The 21722-nt window shown below is 40.1% G+C and overlaps 1 protein-coding gene across 1 annotated transcript in view; it reads right to left on the bottom strand.

Moving 5' to 3' along the window:
* Positions 1–4582: 4582 nt before the first annotated feature.
* Positions 4583–21722, bottom strand: part of SLC28A3 (solute carrier family 28 member 3) — a 61975-nt gene continuing 44835 nt past the window's right edge. The window contains exon 18 of the mRNA XM_061343909.1: positions 4583–5539. Within this exon, the coding sequence (XP_061199893.1) occupies positions 5449–5539 (91 nt within the window). The 3' untranslated portion in view covers positions 4583–5448. The remainder of the gene's footprint in view (positions 5540–21722) is intronic.

The raw sequence follows: 21722 nt of genomic DNA, 5'->3' as shown, positions 1-21722 counted from the left end.
TTATTGGAGCAACATTTACAATGTGTTTTTGCCTTGCCTGTTTGCAATCTATTCCCATCAATACCTGCCACCTGTATAGATTGCACAATGAACGTTTCAAAAAGAAAATTTGCTTAGAAGTTTAGTCCCTGGGTAGTAAATATTAATTAGGGACTTAAAATACTGTTATAAAGCAGTTTTTGTGATACGGGGGGTATGTTTTTCTGTCAGCTGCTCAATATTTATTTTAAGCATATTAAACCACCCTAGAAATATTCAGTGCACGAAAACCTTTTCATGTTTGAATGGATTAAATTTACAAGTTCAAATTAACGTTATAAATTACATTTACATAATTCAGTCTCTACAAAGAGAATTTGTTTTGCATGTGTAGCTGTTAATATATGCAATTTAAGACAAAAACACAACACACTATTGTTACTAATTTGGACTAAGCAGAGTTTATAGACCATTTCAGCCCATTATTTGTTTGTTTGCTGCATCTTTTTTTTCAGTAGTTGTGTTTCACAATTAAGCAGCATGTATATGTGTTCTCAGATAAAAAGGGTCTTGCTAAGTAAACTCACACAGGCCTCGCTGTGATTCTTAGGAACATAATAATGCTTAAAAAGCTATTATGAGTATTATGTTTATTAGCGTAAATAGGAAAAGGCAACTGGGGAGAAGCAAAGTAGTTGAACAGAATGTTAGGCACTAATGTCTCTTCTTGCTGACTTGAAACATCTGCAAGAAAAACTAATCCAAGACCAAATATTCATTAGTATTATGCTTTGACTTTAAAAAGACAACATTTTCCTAAAGTTAACCAAGACACCTGGACAGTTGATATCTTTGATATTAATGGAAGTTTTGTGGCTAAGTCCCTCTACTGTTTTAAAGCCCCAGACCCCATTGTAATTTCCTACACCTGAAACCACTTGTACACTTGACTTGGTTAATGTTAGCAATTTGTTTTGCAAAATTTAACATCCTTATTACGGTAATACTTGCTTTCAGAAAAAATGCTTTATCTCGTACTAACAACCAATGATGTACCTAAGTATGAAGTATGGGCACTTCATGTGGCATTTAATAGTCTGATCTTGAGTGATTTGGGTTCATTAATACATACTGGGGAAATCAAATTTCCTTTTTTCCCCTGTCATCCATAGTTAGCTTTTAAATTAACAGAAACATTGAAATTATACTCTCCTTTCTGCCTTTAACATGTTTGTGCTCTTATTAAGAAGACAAACCAAACCCGGAAGTACCTACAAGCACCTGCCTGGCAGTCAAATAAAACAATTGAAGCCCAGGAGTTACTTAAGTGAATCTAACTTTTTCTTCCCTTTGTTGGCCTCTACCTCTTTCAGCACAACATATGTACACAAATAAAATAATTCAAATAGAAAATTATGCTGCCTCTTAAAGATTTATGTCCTGGTAATCCACACAGACACAAAATCAGATTATTGTTTAAGATGTATATAGTCAAAAGTTTTTGAACTGTAATTATTGTTACTATCATTATTCATTACTGCAGCACCTATTTCTAGAGATTTTCTGGACAGGCTTTATTATTAGTGCCATTTCATTATGTGTAATTTCAGACTTCATTTCAAAAACTCCACAGATTTTTCCCCCCACCACAAAAATTTCCTATAAATATAAAATAAAAGGAAGCAAAATTAGATAAACATTAAAGTGAGGATGCAGGTTAGTGCCTTGACACAGAAATTTCTGTCCTTGAATGCCTTTACACAGCACCTCAAGAATCCTTGTCACCATGGCCCTTTCTTGCTACCATACTCACCCACTTGGCCTCTATGGGAGAGCGTTAACCACATTTCAGCATGGACTTCCACTGACAGCTGTGACAGCCTTCAGCCAGCAACTGTGTTCTTCTCTGAGTTTTGTCTTGTTTGGAAAACAGGTGTAGAGGTGACACTGATAAACTGTGCTGACATAGGCAGCTTGCGACCATCTCAAAAAAGAAAGACACTAGGTTAAAAAGAAAGTATATGTATTTACAGCCCAGAGTTTATTTATGGACTGTTAGGCAAAGCCTGCCTTAAGTCAGAGTCTACCTTCTCCAAGGAATGATGTGGTGCTTTCTGAATCTGAAGGAACCTTTTATCATCAGAAAGCACATCTCACATTTTTTGAGCTGAGAAGGAATTGCTGAGTTTCATCCAGTGCATTCTTACCGCTCACCCTCTGTGGTACTGTTAGCAACCCTAAGCAAGCAGGGCATGCATTTTACTATGCAAGCGCTTGGTTTTGTAGGTACTGAAATAGATCTTGTACCAGGATTATACTGCTACCTCTTCCCCTAGTCATGGCAAGGGTGGTGGTATCTGCCTTTCAGATATGGCCGTGGCTCCAGCTATGGAAACCCAGTCAAGGAAATACATGTTGGAGACCATCAACAAAACCAACAATACTGAGTCTGGTTGGGATGGAGCTAATTTTCTTATAGCAGTTCATAGGGTGCTGTGTTTTAAATATGTAGCCAAAACAATGCTGACAGCACACCAGCATTTTAGCTACTGCTACTGCCTGAGCAGTGCTTGTACATCATCCAAACCTCTGTTTTTTCCTCTGCCATCCCAGTGAGGAAGCTGGGGATGGGCAAGTGATTGGTAAGGGTACACAACCAGACAGATGAACTGAACTAATGGAAGAAATATTCCACATCATACGACATCATACTCAGCAACAAAACAGATAGAAGGGAGCTTAGGAAGGTTTGCCACGTTTTGTCTGGAAAGTGGCTGACCATCAGTCAACCCATGGGGGGTGGCTAGTGATAGCTTTTGTATCACTTGTTTTGCTTCATTTTCTTTCTTTCCTCTTCCACTTCTCCTTCACATACTGAAAAATTTTTATCTGGGCCCACAAGGTTTTTTGCTTTTACTCTTTCTTTGTTCTTCTCCTGTCCCAGCAGGGGTGAAGTGGGAAAGTGAATGAGCTGCCTACCCAGGTTAACCCACATTATATTATTCATTGAAATACATTAATATGTAATATTAAAGGACTGACATTTCTCTACTATTACTGAGATGCGTGCACTACTAACAGCATGAATTATAAGAAATGTGAACTTTAAACTGATGCTACTTCCATTGAGTGATTGTGTTTAAATCCTGCTTTTTTCTGTGATTATCCAGAAATTGTCAAGTTTTGTTCATAAATACTTGTGATATGACTGCACAAGCATGTCATGTTGTTTTCAAAGACTTTAATGATTTTAATTGAAACAATTTTCAAGTTCTGACTGCAGGGAAGTCAAGGTGCTTGACTCTGGCTCTTTTCTCTGACAATGGGAAGGACTGAGAGCTTTCCGCTGTTACACAGAGATTTGGGGGATGGTCTAATCTGACAACAGCCTTGGGAACTCTAGTCTTTAATGTTGAGTGGAGTGTCCTCACTGCAAAGACAAGCCAGATTTTTTTCTACTTCAGTTTGTCTATGCAGGTCAGCCTACCAATGTGCCCTTGCTGGCACATTGATAGCTGGTGTTTGTTACCCAGAAGTAGAGGCAGATGTGTCCTGATGCCTTAATAAACCCTGAGGTTCTGTGATTCCTCCATGTTGGTTCATAAAAGAACATGTTTCTTCCTTGGGTATGAAATGGGAGGCACTGGACACCTACATACCTAAAGCTAGCAGACATCAGCTGCACCCTCACTACAGAATGGATGGCTTAAGGAGCTGAGCCCAAAACCTGGTTCAGGGTTTAGCACCTAGCCTACATAGCAAACTAGCCACAGCTTGAGTCTGGGCAAGCTTTTAGCTGGTGAACAGGAAGATTTATGTCAATTGTGTAGTAAATGCCCAGTAACACATTATAGTAAACTTATGTCCAGGGATACCATCTGGTGGGAAGTATTGCTACTATTCAGGCAAAGAGAAGTCAACTTGGAAAGTGCATCTAGGTCAATAAATGCAAAGCATTCTTAGCGCATTGTGTTTAAGTCTGACACTGGGAAAAGTGCAAACACAGGGCTAACACACAGCACAGAGTATTTCAGGATGTTGTGGTGCCTCATCAGAAACATCTGTAAGGTCTTTCTCTTTTACTCCTATATTGAAGGAATGTTTGACTCATATTGGAGCTGTTCAAGCCTGTATTTAGCAAGTTGTAAATAATAAGCGCATCTTTTACACGTTTAGAGCTTAAAAAAAGCCTATTGAACAACACCTGGCTACCAACCAAATAATATTTTAGTAGAACTTGTACTGTCTCTCAAACTGCACATAAAATACAGGCTGTGCTCTGAATTCCATTTGGTTCTCTGATTCCCTGTGTTCTGTTTTCACTCTTTTTCTATGCTGGACTATCAGATGGGTCCCACTCTCAGCAAAACTGCTGGCAGTTGGCCATTTGGAATAGACAACCACAAAATCCAGAGAGGCTTGCCCAACTTGTTTTTAAATGGATTTCACTGGACAAAATTGATCAAAAGCTGTAATTGTCCTGAGCAGTAGAGTATTTTAAAAGGGCAACTTGCTCTTGGAGAGGGGAATGCTGTTTGTTTAATAATCCCTGTATTTCTCAGTCCCACCTCAGTTTGCTAGTTTATCATGTGGGACTGAAACATGATTACTTAAAAATGTTTATACATCAGGTGGAATGCTGCCCTTTTTTGACAAATGGACACATACACAAAGGACAAGCTATCAGTCTTACAATTCTCATAATGCAGCACGAACAATGTCCATCTTGGTACTGTAGGCTGTTTAGAGTAGTATGTGAAAGAGCAGAAAGCGAATGAGTGCATAAAAAATGGGCCCTCAGGAAACAACGGGAGATATGCTCTTTGATCTGTTTGACGGGCATTCTGCAGCTTCTCTGCAGGAGCAGGTGAGTGCTAAAAGCAAGTAAGCTCACCAGGAAAAAATGAACGTAACATAAGGGGCGCAGAAATTACTGCCCAAGAAACCTCTGTTACAGAAGTTAATGGATGGTTTGTGTTAGGGTCAACCAAAAATTTTGGGTGCAAAAGTGTGAATTTCCTGAACTTAATTACCACTTCAGCTTAGCAAGCATGAATGTTCAAAAGAAAAGCAAAGGAACTAAGCTGTCACCGGTATACCTGTTCCAAGACATAATCACTTCCATTCACAAGGCCATTTCCTTCCTTTCATTTGCCATACATTATAAAATAACTTGAAGTTTCAGCTAAAGAAAATAAATGAAAGAGGCTGAGCATCAGAAAACAGCATAGATACTGTGTTGGTACACTACAGACATAATGAGGAAGGTTTAATTAAAGTATTTTATAGTAATAAAGTCATTCTAACAAATGTCAGGCTTTTTTCCTACAACTGCTTTCCCTTATTCTACTGATACAAAACTCTGAGCTCCTGCATCTAATCCTGGCAATCTCTTCTCACTGTAAGTCCCACCAATGAACATCTTCAGTTCCCTTCTTAGGTGCTGTGCAGGGATTATGGACAATCATTTCAGTATCTTTTGCTGTCATTGGTACTGCAGCCAAAGTCAGAGGAGCTGTCAGTGGTACATTCTGTGCCAAAGTATTCTGTTTGTGTAGCCCTGCAAGTGGGAAAAATAGCACACCAGAGGATTACTTAAGCTTTACAGGGCTTTTTCAGGCTTTGGTAATTTTTTATTATTTTTTTCAGTGCTTTTAGTTCCTCAAATGCAAGTTGTTACAAAAGTGTCAACTGTTATTGACCCAGCTCAAATTCTGATCTGTCAAAAAGCAAACTTCAGGGCACATTATTGTGAATTTTCCATTTTACAGCTTTTACAGACAAAAATGATCTCCAGTCCCAATGCAGAGTATGTTGTACATTAGCATTTAAGAGAACAACACTGGAAAATGGAGAATAGGCATGGAAAAATATCCAGAATATACGCTTAGAAAATGAAGTGGTGATAATCAACTAAGTTCCATTTACATTCAAGATAAAAGGGAATAACTTTAAGCAAACAAAAAATAAAGCCTGTAAGCAGGTCTGTGATGATATAGTCTCAGAAAATGTCTACTCTGATGTACATAAAAGAAATTAATGGATTCCTTAAACAGCCTTCAAATGCTCCACATGCCTTCATACAGAAAGGGACATCTTAGAAAAAGCATTACTTGGGGATACCATTAATTCACTAAATAATGGAAAAACATCTGGCTTGAACGGCTTCCCATATAAATTCTATAAAGTCTTTAGAGAACCTCAGAGGTTCATTTTCTGTGCAACATTCAGCATTGTCTTTGAAAGTGGTGATGAGCCAAGATGTTTGGAGCAATTCTGGTTGAGACTGCACATATCCAGTATCATTCACCTATCTGCAAAGGCATTTCCAAAGAGCCTAAATCTTAAATTTCCTGTTACTGAAAATTATAATTAAGTAATCTTTGTTAATAGAGATTATTTGATTATTAATAAACTTATTTATGGCTTTCTTGTATTAATCATAGAAAGTAGGAAGGTCCATTGCTCATGAAGTACAAAAATAATTGATTACAATGCCTTAGCTTTTAAACAGTGATAATAGGCTTCTATATCTATATCAACAAATCACACTGGAAATAACATTAGCGTTTTAAAGGAAATATTGTTCCTTCAGAACAGAGAGCCAGGAATTCGTCAAAGAACCCTTTTTCTTTCATAAAATGCTGATTTCTCAAAACAAAAATTGTTGCTAGGAAAGCATTCATTTCAAGGAAATCCCAATCTTGAAAAATGTTTGGAAAATTTTCAGAATTATCAAAATAGCCTGTTCAAAATGCAAGATTCATTTTTTTCACTAGTGTACAAAATACAATGTGGTTACAGGAGCAGTTTTAGCAGATTGTTGAAGTATACCAAAGAAATGCTTTAACTGATCTGAACCAAACTCACCTGTGACTGAAGGGCAGGGTATCCAGACTGAATCCTTTCACTGTATTTCCTAATTACCCATTTAGAAAGATCTCCTCAGCACCCCGAGACAAGCAGCTCTTTCTGGCCTTCTCACAAAGACTGAGAACCGGGTCTATGAGTTGCTCATAGCAAGAGATGGAAGCATTTCCTTCCACTTTGTGTAAGCCAGAGCTGGCCCAAGGTTTTCATAATGTGGAACATCTGGTCTGATGCTTTTGCCATTTTTTTTTTCCTCATAGGGAACTGTGACCACAGCAGGGGGATTAATGCATAGGAAGAAAAAAAAGTAATTGGAGTTTGCATTTGTTTTCCTGGCATTTTTAACTATTTTATAGTTTCTTCTCTGATTATTATTGCCACTTCATCATCCTATCAGCTTAATGCTCTTACTCCTTATTCAACCTTTCTGTCACTTCAACCACTTTGTTTCTTCCAGTTACCTCTTTCTTTCTTCATTCCCACTCCCTGCTTATTTTCACTCCCTTAATTTCTTTCATCCTCTCTGTTTCTCACTCTTACTGTTCTCTCTTTCTTGACTCCTCACCTCTGTCTTCTGTTTGTGTTTCTTTCCCTATCCTCTGATTCTAACTTTACTCCTTTCCTTATGTTGCCACTCATATGGGTTTCCCTTCTCCTTACACCATCCCGTATTCTTCGCACTTGGTAAGATGTAAAGCTGAATAGCACTCATCCCAGCTGCTGTAATTTCCCCCCCCAACCTCCCCCATCAGTTATCACAAGAGGAGCAAAATTAAGGTGTCCAAGTGGCAAGTATTTGTATGTTTCAAAGACTTCTCATACGTTTTTTCTTTTAATATTACTCATAGCTGTTTGCTATTTTTCTAAATATTTGAGACTATCTGATAGGTAGCAACTTAACCCAGAGCTTGCAGAAGACTCATATAATACTTGTGATTCTGAAGAAAACCTTGCAAATACCTATTAAGTGTGGCCATTGCAATGAGGTCAACCTGTACTGGCAGATGAAAAATGGGCACTACTGCATTTCAGAGTTCTGATGTCTGAAGGAAATTCTTTGTATCAATATCATTAACTTTCTTTGTACCAGTAGTTCTGGAAGGACCATTCAGTTTGTGTTTTTAACACAGTGAAAAACACCATGGATATTACAATAGTTTTCTGATCCTTCTGAGCAGATATCCCAAGTTCCTTGGCAAACAGAATTAAAAATAAAAGCAGAAATAGCAAATGCAAACTACAGTAACATGACTAAATTGGCTTGTGGGAATTACATCTGCAGCTCATATTAGAGGAAAGAGGTGCAAATATCTCTTCTTAAAGCATGATAAAAGCTGCCACTCCATGAACTGCACTGCCAACAAGGTTAGCAACATGCATACAGTCTGCCAGAACTTCATAGTGTGCTTAGCCACTTGAGAGTCACTCTTGTGGTTACCATGTCATCAACTCCTCAATACGCTTTTGCTGCAGTTGGAACTTTACTTGGAACTGCTACAGTTCCAAGTAATGAATTTTCTCTTTTAATGAAATTTAATCAGCCTCTGAAAAATTGCATTTAAAAAGCCTAAAAGAGAGGGCTCTTTACTTAAGCCCGGGAACATTTGTGCTTCAGATATTGATGTCATTCTCTAAGTTTGTCCAGGGAAAAATAGGAAATCCAAGGTTTTTATAAATTAATTTAGACGTAGACCAATCAACAGAACATATTCGTTGTTCAGTCCCGTATAAAAGCGTATTTTCTGCTTGTATTTTACATCTCGCTTCAGAATGACTTTGGAAAGATGTGTCAAATGTCTAAGCCTACACTGTATCTGCTACACGTATATCTGTTCTTTCCAGTTTTGCCTAATACTAAGATCTTGAGAAACTGTGTACACTTTTCCTATTCATGTGCTTTCAGAGTTATAAAATGATGGGTAACTTAATACATGTTTTATGTATACAGATCATCTTCATTATCTTATAACAACACATCACAGCTCATGTGCATTCTAACCCAAAAGCTCTCCAAAATCAGCACGACTTCTAACTCTGCTTGCCTTTGAAACAGGATCTAAGTTGCTGTGGATCACTGACTAGAAAAATCCCTAATGCTCACCATGGTCTGGGCCCCCCTTTATCAACAAAGGGGCAGATAAATCGGCAGATTTATGGGCATTTAATTATATACTTACAGGTGCTTCCTATTCAAAGGTGTTCTGGGTTTGAGACTAGAAAAGAGTGGCAAACTGAGGAAAGCCCCGAAGCAAGGGATAAATGTGTCTGGTTAGTTCCAGAAGCTGAATGGCCAAATAGTTTTGTGACAAAGGACTAGAAAATAGAAAGCAGTGATGCTGATTGGCTTAGAAAAGTTATTTTAAAACCAGGGAACCATAGAAACATCACACAGCTGAGCCAGTAGGACATGAGTGGAACAAAACCAGCTTGAAACCAAGGAAGAGGGGCAAGGAGGCAATACGTAAAAAAAGTTTGAGAAAGTGGCAGGAGTTTCCAAAGTAGACAAATTTCCCATTATTCTCTGAGTGTGAAGAGCATGCAGATGAGTTTTTAATCAGCTGGAGACCAGGTGATGATAGAGCAAGTGTGTCTTTGTGAAAGTGTAGGCAAAGTTGGAATGACTATGTAGTTGTCATATTGAAACTGAGGGATTTCTAGTTGTGGGTGTGTTCAGTCTCTTTTGGCTCAAGAATGATTACTGCAGAATACCTACTTGATTTAAGATGACTGCACTTAGTATTCTATCATCTTTTCTCAAAGGTTGTGTTCATTAATTCTCTGATGCTTTGAAAACCCAAGCATGGAAAGCTGACAATGAAATAACAGGAAGCACAGAGCGAGGTCACTCCCAGAATGACTGGCCTATGGATGCAAACCAGTCACAAGTTTTTCTAAGGTGACTTTTAGCTGCATGAAAAGATGTTGTGGAACACAAAAGAAAATAAGCATTAAAAGCTGACAGAGGAAAAATGAACTCCATGTCCGAAAAACATTCCCAGTCATCTCTCTGTCTTTCATGTAAAAAAGAATGTTTCGGAATACAGACAGCACAAGGGCTGGGGAAAATATCAGGCAACAAAATTAATTATATACATCAATGAGATACTCACAATGATAGATGGAGCAGTCAAATTTTCAACATTGATGTGAATTATACATTTTCTGGACTTGTCTATTATTAAAATATTGACTAAAAGCTAATTTTAAAATGCAAATTTTGTTTCTTTTGCCTCATGAAAAAATACACCTTTAAACTGAATTTGTCAATGAACAATGGACCTGTTATATGCTAGATGTGTGACATACGTTTATTTCTTACTGTTAGGAATTTGAAACACAAAATATCAACAAAAAAAGAGAATTTAGTCTCAGCCCACACGGAAAAACAAAGTGTGTCTGAAAAGCCTGTTTCAAGAAATAATAGTCACACGGAAATTGTGCTGGCAGCACACAAAGGTTTTCATTTCCTACTGTTTTTTATTTTGTATTTCAGCTCCACTTTCCTGGCTTTCTGAAGTGTTTTTAACTTCTACCTGTGGGCTGATAAGAACTTGTAGGTACCTTTGCATTCACCCAGAAGACACAGTACTGAAAATCCTTTTTGTGGTATGACAGCCCTCAGCTTGTGGGAAGAGTTTTGCAAAGACAACTTTGAATTTTGACACTCTGTGTATGTGGACAAAGCCCTCACTCCATCCCACCCAACACCATGCATGTCGCTGCTCCTTAGCCTACACTGCCTCCCTCCTTGCTGCACTCCTACCTCTCCTTTCTGTCCCCCAAAGGCAAAGCAACCACCTGGGAGAGAGCAACACACTCCAGTCTTGAAAAAGAGGGACAGGGAAACACAGGGAAGCACAGTGAAGAGAACGGAAAAGTATCTGAGGGAGGAAGAGAACAATCTCCATCCCTCAGGTGCTGGCAAGAGGAACAAGCCCACCAACCCATGCTGTGGGGAGCCACAGTAACCCCTTTGGCAAGCTCCTTCACAGAAGGATCAGAGCAGGGGAAAGGCAGAAAAGAGGTCTGAAAAATCTCAAAAAGATGGCACAGACTTAGGAAACATCTGCCAGAAATGCAGAATGCTCAAGCAGGAGAAGGCATCTGTCATGCCTGGAGATGCACATTCTTCCACATCTTTCCTACCTCTTGCTCATTAGGGGCTTAGTGTGGCTCCTACATTTTCACAACATATGCTACAACATACGTCAGGATGTCACCGACGCCATATGGATCGTTATGGTGTCACAGTGCAAACACATGGGGAAGATTTTTCAGGTCTCTGTAGTAAATGACTAGAAACAGCTTAAAAGCATACATATGAGGTGTCAGTGGCTAGGATCCTTCAGTCTGGACGTTTCACGCCTTTTTCTCACTTGCAGCAGTTGTCTCTAGAGAGTATCTAATAATAATAAATTCTGTAACACAGAGAAGCTCTACACTCCCATCAGAAATTTGGTGATTTCCTACCTTGTCCTTGCCTAGACTTGAAATCCAGAGGAGCAGGCAGTGCTGCTTTGGAGATCCTCTACTCCTGAAGGATGAAAATAGTCACATGGATTTTTCACCCCAGGGGATGCTCCCCATTTGAAAAAAATCCTTGACTAACAGCACAGCCCATCACAGCTCACAGCCTAATCACTATGGAGAGGATGTTCTGAAAGGCTTCCCAGAGGACATAGTCTGTATATAGCCAGTTTTGAAGGGTCTGAGATCCCATTTCCACATCACAGAAGAAGCAAATTCTTAAGATGTACAAGTCTCTGGAGTCTGACCTCTCTGACCGCTTTGGCCACATGTGCCAGGATGCAAAGAGCTTGGTATGAAAACTGTGCATGTGAAAACTATAAGTGTGATATGCTTGAAAAACTGTCCCCAAACCCCAGTTCATCTGCCACTTTCCATAGCAGCATGGCAGCTCCAGGCTTGGTCACCTCTATTGTTGGTGCACCCAGCCCTCATGAGGGTGGAAGCACAGAGCAGCCCAGGTGCTGACACTGATGAGCTCTGTAGAAATAGGTGCAGGAATGGAAACAAAGACTGCATCTGCAGGTGTTCTCTTCCTTCTCCAGAATTCCACAGGAGATTTTAGCTACTCTAGAACACATCGTAATTGAGGTAGCTGAAATGAAAAATAATGACAATCCTTGATCTAACAGTTTGTATAAGAAGAATGAGAAAAATAACATAGATTATGATTACATTAACTAAAAAGCTCAGACTGGTTCATGTAGCTCATTTTTTGTTAAACAATAGGGGTTTTTTTGTATTTCTAACTAGACAAAGGATAAGCATAAGGTGATAGGCCAGTAATATTTCCATTGGCGTCATTTATGGTGTTCATGACTCTTTTAATAGACAGCACTTGGAATTTGTTGACTGTTTTCTTTTTTGTGTCCAATCTGCTGGAGAATCCAGATCATTTTCATTGCCTGAACCTTTTTCATCTGCTGCACATTGACAACCTGTGGAAATAGTTCATATATATAATATGGGAGCTTCATGTGTGGTTATGTTAAGGCACAGTTACAGTACAAGACCTACGTTTTGTACTTTAACAAGTTAGGGAGCCATGCCTTGGTTATGTTTAAGCAATAAAGCAGGTTTTTGCTTGTTATAAAGTAAAGGCAGATGCAAGTGAGGGTTTTCTACAACAAAGAGATGTAAAAAGTTTCCTTTTCAGCTCATACTGCTCCTTTAGCAGCCTGGGGTATGATATTGTGCAGACTTTGCCTCCAGGAAAGATTACAGCTGCAGCTCTAAAATTGCTCTGCAACCCTTCAAGAACTGCTCCAGTGTGGGTCCTTTTTAGGGGGTGCAGCACACCAGGGACAGGTTGCTCCACTGTGCGTCCTACACAGGCTGCAAATCCTTCCAGAATCCTGCTCCTGCATGGGCTCTCCACGGGCTGCAGCTGCCTTCAAGGCATGTCTACTTGTTGTAGCACTGCTGTATAGCTATTATGATGTGGTCCTCCATAGGCTGCAGTGGAAAAAACTTGTCTACCACAGTCTTCTCCGCAGGCTGCAGGGGAATCTCTGGTCTGGCATCTAAACCACCTCCTCCACCCCTTTCTCCACCAGTCTCAGTGTCTGCAGGGCTATTTCTTTCATGTTTTCCTCATTCCTCATTCTCACAACTGATGTGCCTTATTTCTTACCCTTTCTTAAATATGTTACCACAGAGGTGCCACCAGCGTTGTAGATGGGCTCAGCTGTGCCCTGTAATGGGTCTGCTGTTTTAGAGCTGACTGGAACCAGATATGTCTGACATGGGGTCAGTCCTTGTCTCTTTTCACAGGCGACAACCCTGCAGCCCCCTGCTACCAAAACCTTGCCATGTAAACCCAATACGCCACTTCATCATGACGGACTTCATCCTATGTGCTTGTGTGCAGGAGTGTTCCAGCAACGGTCACTCTGTAACTTCTGCCACCAATGCCAGAAGAGCTCTAATGACATTGCCTACATTTGTTTATGGTGGAGATTGAGCACAAACACATCACTCACCTAGCAGAGCCACCTAGACCTCATGGGCCAGTCCTTAGACCCAATGTAGAGCAGAGAGCTGAATAAGACATTGCAAAATCAGTATGTTCTTTCACGTTTGAATGTTAGTAAGCTGACTATTCACAAACTAAACAAAGAAAAAAACCCAGACATGTTCTCTCCTTTTACAAATACTGTACATGAAAAATCCGTCTTTGTTGCCCCTTTTCAGCACTACAGGTGCTACCACCAGCTGATACAGACACATACATTTTCAGTCCTGGTCTATCTAGACTTGTGGTGAAGAGGCTGGTCCTAACACTGGTTTAAAAAAAAAGCTCTCCCCAAATAATCTCACTGATGCTAGAGCAACACATGGTCTCTTTAGAAAATAAATTTATATAAAACTCAAGTACCAACACCTTGAGAAGTAGCTGTTTGTCTATGGTGTAAACAAAGCTGCACAAGCCCATGTGATAACAAATGAGAACTTTGGCTCTTACCCATGGCCAGCGGTAGAGCTGACCAGCACAGACCTAGCCATGGACCATTAAATGTAGGGCACAGCAGTGAAAGGAAGAGATTATGTGATTGTAGTGTATTCTTTTATCAGCAGTTGAGGACTACACTATACAAATAGAATAAAAGTGCAACACATTCATATTCTTGCTTCAGAGAAGGGGCCTGGTTATATTTGTATTATTCTCTATATTGTATCATTAAAGGCTGCTTAATTTTACTGCATTTATCTTTGATAGCACTACTGTGATTACTATTCTATGCAACTATCTCTGTTGTTGCCTTGATCTCTACACATGCATTTGCTGTTTATTCCATACAAATTGGATCAAAAACTTTCTGATGCTTTCTCTATCTGTTTGTACAATGCAATCTCCAAAAGCAGAGATAAGTGCCTGTTGAAGACTCAGAATTACATATACTGTGTTTTAGAATATATTTTGCTAGAAATGGTGCCATTAAACAATACAGACATCATCAACATAGACTTATTTTACCACAGTCAGCAAGAATACATCTTATAACAGTTTATTCTGGGGCATATGAGAATGAAAGGCTCTTCCAAGAATCTTAAATGAGATAATGTTTATTGAAAGAACAGTAATAGTCCACAATGCCACCAGAATAGTTCCTGAGTTGTCTGTACCAACACCTCATGATTCAGCCTTGTCTCTCTAAAATGCCTGTATTTGCAAAGATCATCTGAAAATGGAATATTTTTCATCTTTTGAAAACTAGTTTTCTTAATGAGCCTTCTCAAAATAAACAAAAAGGCGAAGAATGATCATTCTCGTCTGCTTAGGCTAACGCTACCAGGTCTTGTTCAACTGGAACATTCTTAACTGGATTCAGGTGTGTCAGGAAACTTTTTTTCTTGACTGCTAGTGTTGCAAAATCAAGTACTTTCAGTCAGATGTTCTCAGAAATCAGGATACTTCTCTCTTTGATGGCTAATGAGCAATTAAGTGGCTGGACTTCTGCAGAAGTAACTATTGCAGCTCTACCTCAGAAAGTATAAAGCATGAAAAGAATCCAGTTCACTGTCTGCCACCAGCCCATACAGTTTTACTGGGAATCAAATACAAAATACATTTTTTGCCACATAACTAAGCATATGCAAGAGAACCTGCATACAGCACAGAAGCCACTTCTGCCTGATATCTGTGCTATGGGATTTTGGGAGATTTTTGCACAGACCAAAGGTCTTGTGTCAGAGGAGAAATAAATCGAGCTGCAGCTGAAAGAACCTTCCCTACAGCTGAAAGCACCTTCCCATTGCTATTTTAGGGACTGTTTCAACAGCAGGAAGGGAGTGAGGGTGACTTCTAATATAGGAACAATTTCTGTATAATTTTAGGCACTGCTGCATTCTCAAAGGACTGCAAAGGACACCATTTCTACAGATTGGAATAGCAATGATTAGAAAAGGAATTACTATTTTTTCTAGTTATTGAAATATACTCATACATGGAATATGAGTTCTTAGTTATTGAATTATACTCATACATGGAGAAGAAAGTCCTTCCAGTTGACACTAATATTTTGATGGAACTTTAGGCAGCAAGGTTTATGGAATGGAAAGTTACCATTATTTAAAGTCTTGCATTTCCCTGGACAGACAAAGGATATAGAAAAAAACTCTACAGTGAACTAGACCAACACTCTTATCTTTTCCTTTTGGCCATCATTTGACAAATTCTTCATTATAAACAGCCAAGTTAAGGTCTGCAGGATAGAAATGTACCTTTTGGAACTAGCTGAAAGTGTCTTTGGACAATATTCTCCCTTTTGTGTCCAAGTGAAAACTTTTCTACAACACTGCTTTTATGAGCAATGTTCTAGAAAAGAGAATCTTATCAAAGCTGGTAAGAGCAAAACCACCCCCCACCTCCCCACCTCCCACAAGAGCTTTAGTTAACTCCAGCAATAAGCATACACAACAGCCTTCATAGATTGACATTAGGAAATATGATGGAAAGCTGATGTAAGAAAACCAAATTTACCTTAGCGTGTCTCAACAGCACACTGCCTCTGGCTTTGAGCCCTTCAGGAGTGTTTTTTTGGAGTGTTCTGTGGATGGCTCCAGTTCAGGTTTCTGAAGTATGGGTGCTCGCAGCCCCTTGCCTTTGTGTGTGCCTTTCTTGAATGTTCCCATTAACACAGTCACAGATCTGAGAGATGAACAGCCCAGAATAGGTAGCAAGTGCTCTGCTGTCTTGATGAAATACTTAGTTGGAGTGAAAGTAATGGACAGACTCTCCTTACTTAGGTTTTGAGAACACTATATCTATCCAGTTGCTTTTAAAAAGCTTTTAAAGTTCTGTACAAGCTCTTCCAACTCACTCTAAGCAGGTTACTGAAGAGGGTTACTTTGCCATATTTAGCAGTAAGTATGTAAGCTCTTGAGCAGTTGTTCTAGTATCTCTGGTAGCCAAAAGAGGCTCTTCATGCTTCCTTTTCCTCTGGCAATAAAGTGTCTGAAAGACACTGCAACAACTGATACTCAAGAAACAAGCCACTTCCTTGAGTCACAACAGACAAGGATGTCTTTCTCCACAATACATTTCCCTCTCCTTTCAAAGGGTACTGTTTTCTAGGGCTGCTACAAATCATTTATGTCACCCTTAATACTTCTCTTCTTAACCCTCTTTACCATAGTGAGCTGATTCTTCCTGCTCCCTCTTACCTCTATAAGGCAATTAAGGAAAACTATATCTGCGTGTGAAAAGCCTTGTGTTCAGCAAGCCTCAAGACAGAGAACATGCTTAGCCAGTGGTAGAGATTTCAGTAAAATCGACCTTGATACTGTTACTGGTATTGCTATTCTGGGCTATGTATGAGTTTTAGAAACCCTTAGGCCCATATTACCTGCAGCTAAATAGAACTGGCATATTACAGCAGGGTGCACATCCCCATCTGCTGCAAGTTTTTGCAGTATCTAAGCCTTTATTTATTCCATAATTCATTCTACTACTTTGACTAAAGTTACCACAGATGGGCAGTAACACCTTTCACCACAATCTACAATGATAATAAGAAATCTGGGGGTATCAGCAGGCAGCATTTTAGGAAAATATCATTTTTGGGGGTGTCTGTGTAAGAGTCCAAAATGCGGACCTATTCAAAGTGCCCGTAGTGCCCTTTGAAGGCAAACCACCTTGACCAAAGCATATCATACTTTTATATTACCCGGAAATGTATAAGAGTATTTAACCTGAAATCCTGAGCAACAAACCCCCCAAGTAGGACATATATATACACAAATAAAAAAGGCTCCATACTTTCATCTCTGCCTATTTTCTTGGGAAGAACTTTTACTGATTGTGTTCTGCCACCTAGTGATCCGAGAAAGGAAAAATTCCGGCCCTCCTGTGGTGATGTGTGAAAACAAAACAAAGGTAATCAAGAGTAAAAGCAGCAATACAGAAAGCAAGATATGAACTGTACTACTGTAAAGCCATGGACTGGTCAGAAGTAGAAAGGATGAAAAGAGGGAAGCAAGAGGCTTGAAAATAAAACCTTTACCTGATAAATGGAAGCTGACCTGAAATCTCAGCCTGGGGTCTGCTGTGGTTTTATTATGGGGGTCAAGGTAGCATAAGGAGAGAACTGATAGTACTGAGGGAGTTCTGCAAGTTTTCCTGTGTGGTTTCAGGTCAGTCTACATACTGCAATCACTTACGCAAGGTAAATGTGTGGTACAGAGGGTATCTCAGTTGACTTGTCTGAGCTGTTTACAAGAATAGTGTGTAACTGCAAGGACAAATTTCTTTATTTAAATGCCAGGGAGTGCTTATTTAAAAAAAAAACTGTGAAGGCTGGATGTATTTTGCATAGTATGTGTGAACTGGAAATAGATAAAGGCTGTTTTTCAGTGGCTTCTTGTGGAAGTACCTACAACTCCTAAATGATTCATGATAAACAGATTTTGGAGTCTTTCTGTGTGTAATAATTGGTGTAATATGGCCAAATAGCCAACTAGAGTCAAATGACAGTTTTGTAGGAGAAGGTCAGTCAGCACTTAAGGGTAGTTAGAATATTTGGGGTCAAAATGATAATAAACCAGCTACAGAAGGTACCTGGGAGGGTGCAACATAACAGCAGTTATCTGGTATGGGCACCAGTTTTTTGTGTCCCTGCTGTTATTTGAGTTCGCATGCTACAACAGTGCAATGCTGTTTATTTAGCACCAGGAAGTAACACTGGTATGAACCTATTCACAGTCTTTGAACTGGAGCTGTTAGCTCAGGAGAAGTGTCAGATTGGTAGAATTGTATCTGTTTCATTCCATCTGTAAAACCCTCTGGTGGAAACTAGGCATGTAGTGCCTAATTCCTCACTACTTTTCAGCATAGAATCATCTGGGGGAAGCTCCTGGGTGTATAATCCCACAACTGTAAAAGTCCTGCTCTCTCATTTCTGCTAACAACTTTTGCTGTACTGCAACTGCTAACACCACCCCTAGGATACTGCTTCATGTTATAGACTGGAACAGAGACATCACAGAGCTGAGACTTCCCAGGTACACATGGGGTCTGTGGCAAAACTCACAACTGGACACAAATCCAGGTTTATTGTCCGACATATGGGGCTATTCTCCACATCATGGGGACTCCAAATGTTGCAATGTGACTGCTTCTGATGTAGGAACACTTCTCCAGTGTACGGAAAACATAGTATTGTTACACATATTTAATCCTGAGAACATGCAAGATTTTGCTTGTAAAAACTCTAGGTTTTCACATTTTATGTACAAAAATGTGGCCCTGAACAGCCATCTATACTTGTCACTATGGAATGTGCAGCAATGTGGTGTAGGGTGTCCCCCATCTCTCGGACATTTCTGGCCACCTGACATCAAAGGCACCAATCAATAGAGCAAAAATAAAATCTCTGTTTTCACTATGGCAGCCATGGCAACCCATGCATTCTGATCGATGTCTTTTGAGGTAATGCACTGGTTGCTATAGCAAATTCTATGCTGCAGAATGCCATAGCAACAAGAATATTCTTAATATTTTTTTCTTTATAAGAACCATCACGAAGTAGTTTTGGGCTTTGCACCAGTCTGTTTTTCTCAGTATTCCCAGGTTTCAGATTTGGAGCTCCACTGGGTCAAAACAGAAGCATATGTACAGTTGCACTAATCATTTTACAGTATTGTATTAATTGAAGTACTTCCTTTGGCTCCTATGGACTGATAGACTTTAAAACCAATCAAACACAATGAAACAAAGTCTCATCTGATTTACACTGGTATAAGTGTATGGTAACTCCAGCTTCAGTGAAGATCCCCTAAGTTTAGATTGGTGTAGATAAGAGGATAATTTGGTTCAGCCTCTCAAACATGGAAGTTTTGTAGCCTGCCACTTGTTTTTGTGTTTGATAACAGATAACAGCTCAGTATAGCAGCAGGCCAACTTACACCATGGGCCTGCTTTCAGAGAGGGATGGTACCATGTGAGTGAACTCTGCTCACAGCCTTGAAGCTCAGGGCCTCACACCAGCTGCCCCCAGGGCATGTCAGCCTGTGTCACCAGATGACAAGCAGAGATCTGTGCTCCCTGGGCAGAGAGCTTCCCTTGTCCTGCACCAATGCCCTACGCACAAATTCTTCTTCACCTCTTAGCTGGTGAGGCTGAGGTTGGGAGTCACCCTCCTAGCTAAGCACCACTGCTGAACGACATGCTTGTTACTAAAGTAAAGCTACAGTCATCTTGGAGGTCTGCTAGTGATCCAAAGACTCACAAGAATTGGGACCCATGGATACGTGACACAGCATAGTGGGAAACAGTCTGACCACTGTATAGCAGAAACTGTTTCAGTCACAAAGGAAGAGAATTGCTATGCATATTCTGCATCTTTAGCCTCTCTCTACTCATGTCTTTGGTGATAAAGAGGTGATACCTGGTTTGGAGAACACTTACTTGACTCCATAACTTGCTGTATATGACTAGCCTCTTTGACGGTGTCATCCTGGTTTCAGCTGGGATAGAGTTAAGTTTCTGCCCAGTAGCTGGCACAGTGATGTGTATTTAGGATGAGAGTAACATTGTAACAGCTTGATGTTTAGTTGTTGCTAAGTTGTGCTTCTCCGAAATCAGGGCTTTCTCATCTCCTTACACAACCCCATCAGTGAGTAGGCTGGGGGCACAGGATATTGGAAGAAGACACAGCCGGGACAGCTGACCAAAGCTGGCCAAAGGGATATTCCATACCATGTGATGTTGTGCTCAGTATAGAAAGCAGGTGCAAACCTGGATGATTGTTGCTGCTCAGGAAATGCTTGGGCATTGATCAGTGGGTGGTAAGCAATTGCATTGTACAGCAATTGTTTGCATATTCTAATTCTCCTATTATTATTATTGATGTTATTATTAATATTATTAATGTTAATATTGTTGTTGTGTTTTCCTTTTCCATCCTATTAAACTGCCTATATTTCAACTTGTAATTTTTAGGGTTGTTTTTTTTTTTTCCTTTCTCATTCTCTCTTCCATCCCACTGCAGGGCCTGGAGTAAGCAAGTGGATGTGTGGCGTTTAGCCGCCTGGCAGAGTAAAACACAACATACAGTCAAATACTCAATTGTTCACAAAGGTATGTGGGTTGCAGATGCTGCTGTGGTGTGAGAACTGGAAAAAGAGTTTGAGAAAAGAGTTTTACGAAAAAAGTTTCAAAAAGTGCATTTGCTTTTTCCAACTACTCTGAGACAATTAATATTGAAATATTCCTTCTAACTACCAGCCTTGCCTTCTTAACAAATTTTAGTGCTCTTCTAGCTTGGGGCCAGGGAGAACATGTTTTACGTTAAGGATAAGGTGGTTTTTTTTGTTTTTTTTTTTTTTTTTTCTGATTATATATGCTCTGAGCATGATGAATTCTACTCAGTATGTTTCCTGGAACTGTTGTACACTGAGTTGTTTAAAACATTTCCTGGAATTATTACTGGTGATCTTTAGCGAGTAACTAACACCTTGTGAATGCTACAGTAAAAAGCCCCTGAAAGCTGTTAGATACGTGCTGACATTCATTGCTTAGTTTCTGAGGGCGACAGATTGAGTCACTGCATTAACCTGTCATCTGTATTGGTTAAAGCCTGTTGTGTACTGGTATGCGAGGAACCAAAAAGCAGGTTAAGCTCCCTCTTTTTTTGCAAGAACATTGAAAGAGGGATACTTCTATGTAGGGTTCATCCATTATTTCACCATAGAATCATAAAATAGTTAGGGTTGGAAAGGACCTTAGGATCATCAAGTTCCAACCCCCCTGCCACGGGCAGGGACACCTCCCACTAAACCATGTCACCCAAGGCTCTGTCCAACCTGGCCTTGAATGCCGCCAGGGATGGAGCATTCACAGCTTCCTTGGGCAATCCATTCCAGTGCCTAATTAATCCATTATTTCCAAAATGTTCACATAGGTCTTTGAATCTGTAGAAGTATAGACTGTGTATTGGGTTGGTATGGAAAGTTTTGGTAGCAGGGGGCTACAAGGGTAGCTTCTGTGAGAAGATGTCAGAAGCTACCCCTGTGTCCAAGTGAGCCAATGCCAGCTGGCTTTGAGATGGACCTACCACTGACCAAAGTTGATCCCATCAGCAATGGTGCTAGTGCCTCTGGGATAACATATTTAAGCAGGGGGAGTGTGGGAGGTGTATGTGTGTGCAAACTGTGCAATTGCAGCCAGAGAGAGAAGCGAAAATACATAAGCGAAGCAGCCCTGCAGACACCAGGGTCAGTGCAGAAGGAGTGCAGGTGGTGTTCCAGGCACCGGAGCATAGATTCCCCTGCAGCCCGTGGTGCAGACCATGGTGAGGCAGGCTGTGCCCCAGCAACCCATGGAGGACCCCATGCTGGAACAGGGG

This window comes from Neopsephotus bourkii, unplaced genomic scaffold (genome assembly GCF_033783945.1).
Source record: "Neopsephotus bourkii isolate Nb327-2 ecotype Australia unplaced genomic scaffold, CSIRO-AGI_Nbou_v1 NB_1831, whole genome shotgun sequence".
NCBI lineage: Eukaryota > Metazoa > Chordata > Aves > Psittaciformes > Psittacidae > Neopsephotus > Neopsephotus bourkii.
This window is presented reverse-complemented; position numbering and strand designations above follow the sequence as displayed.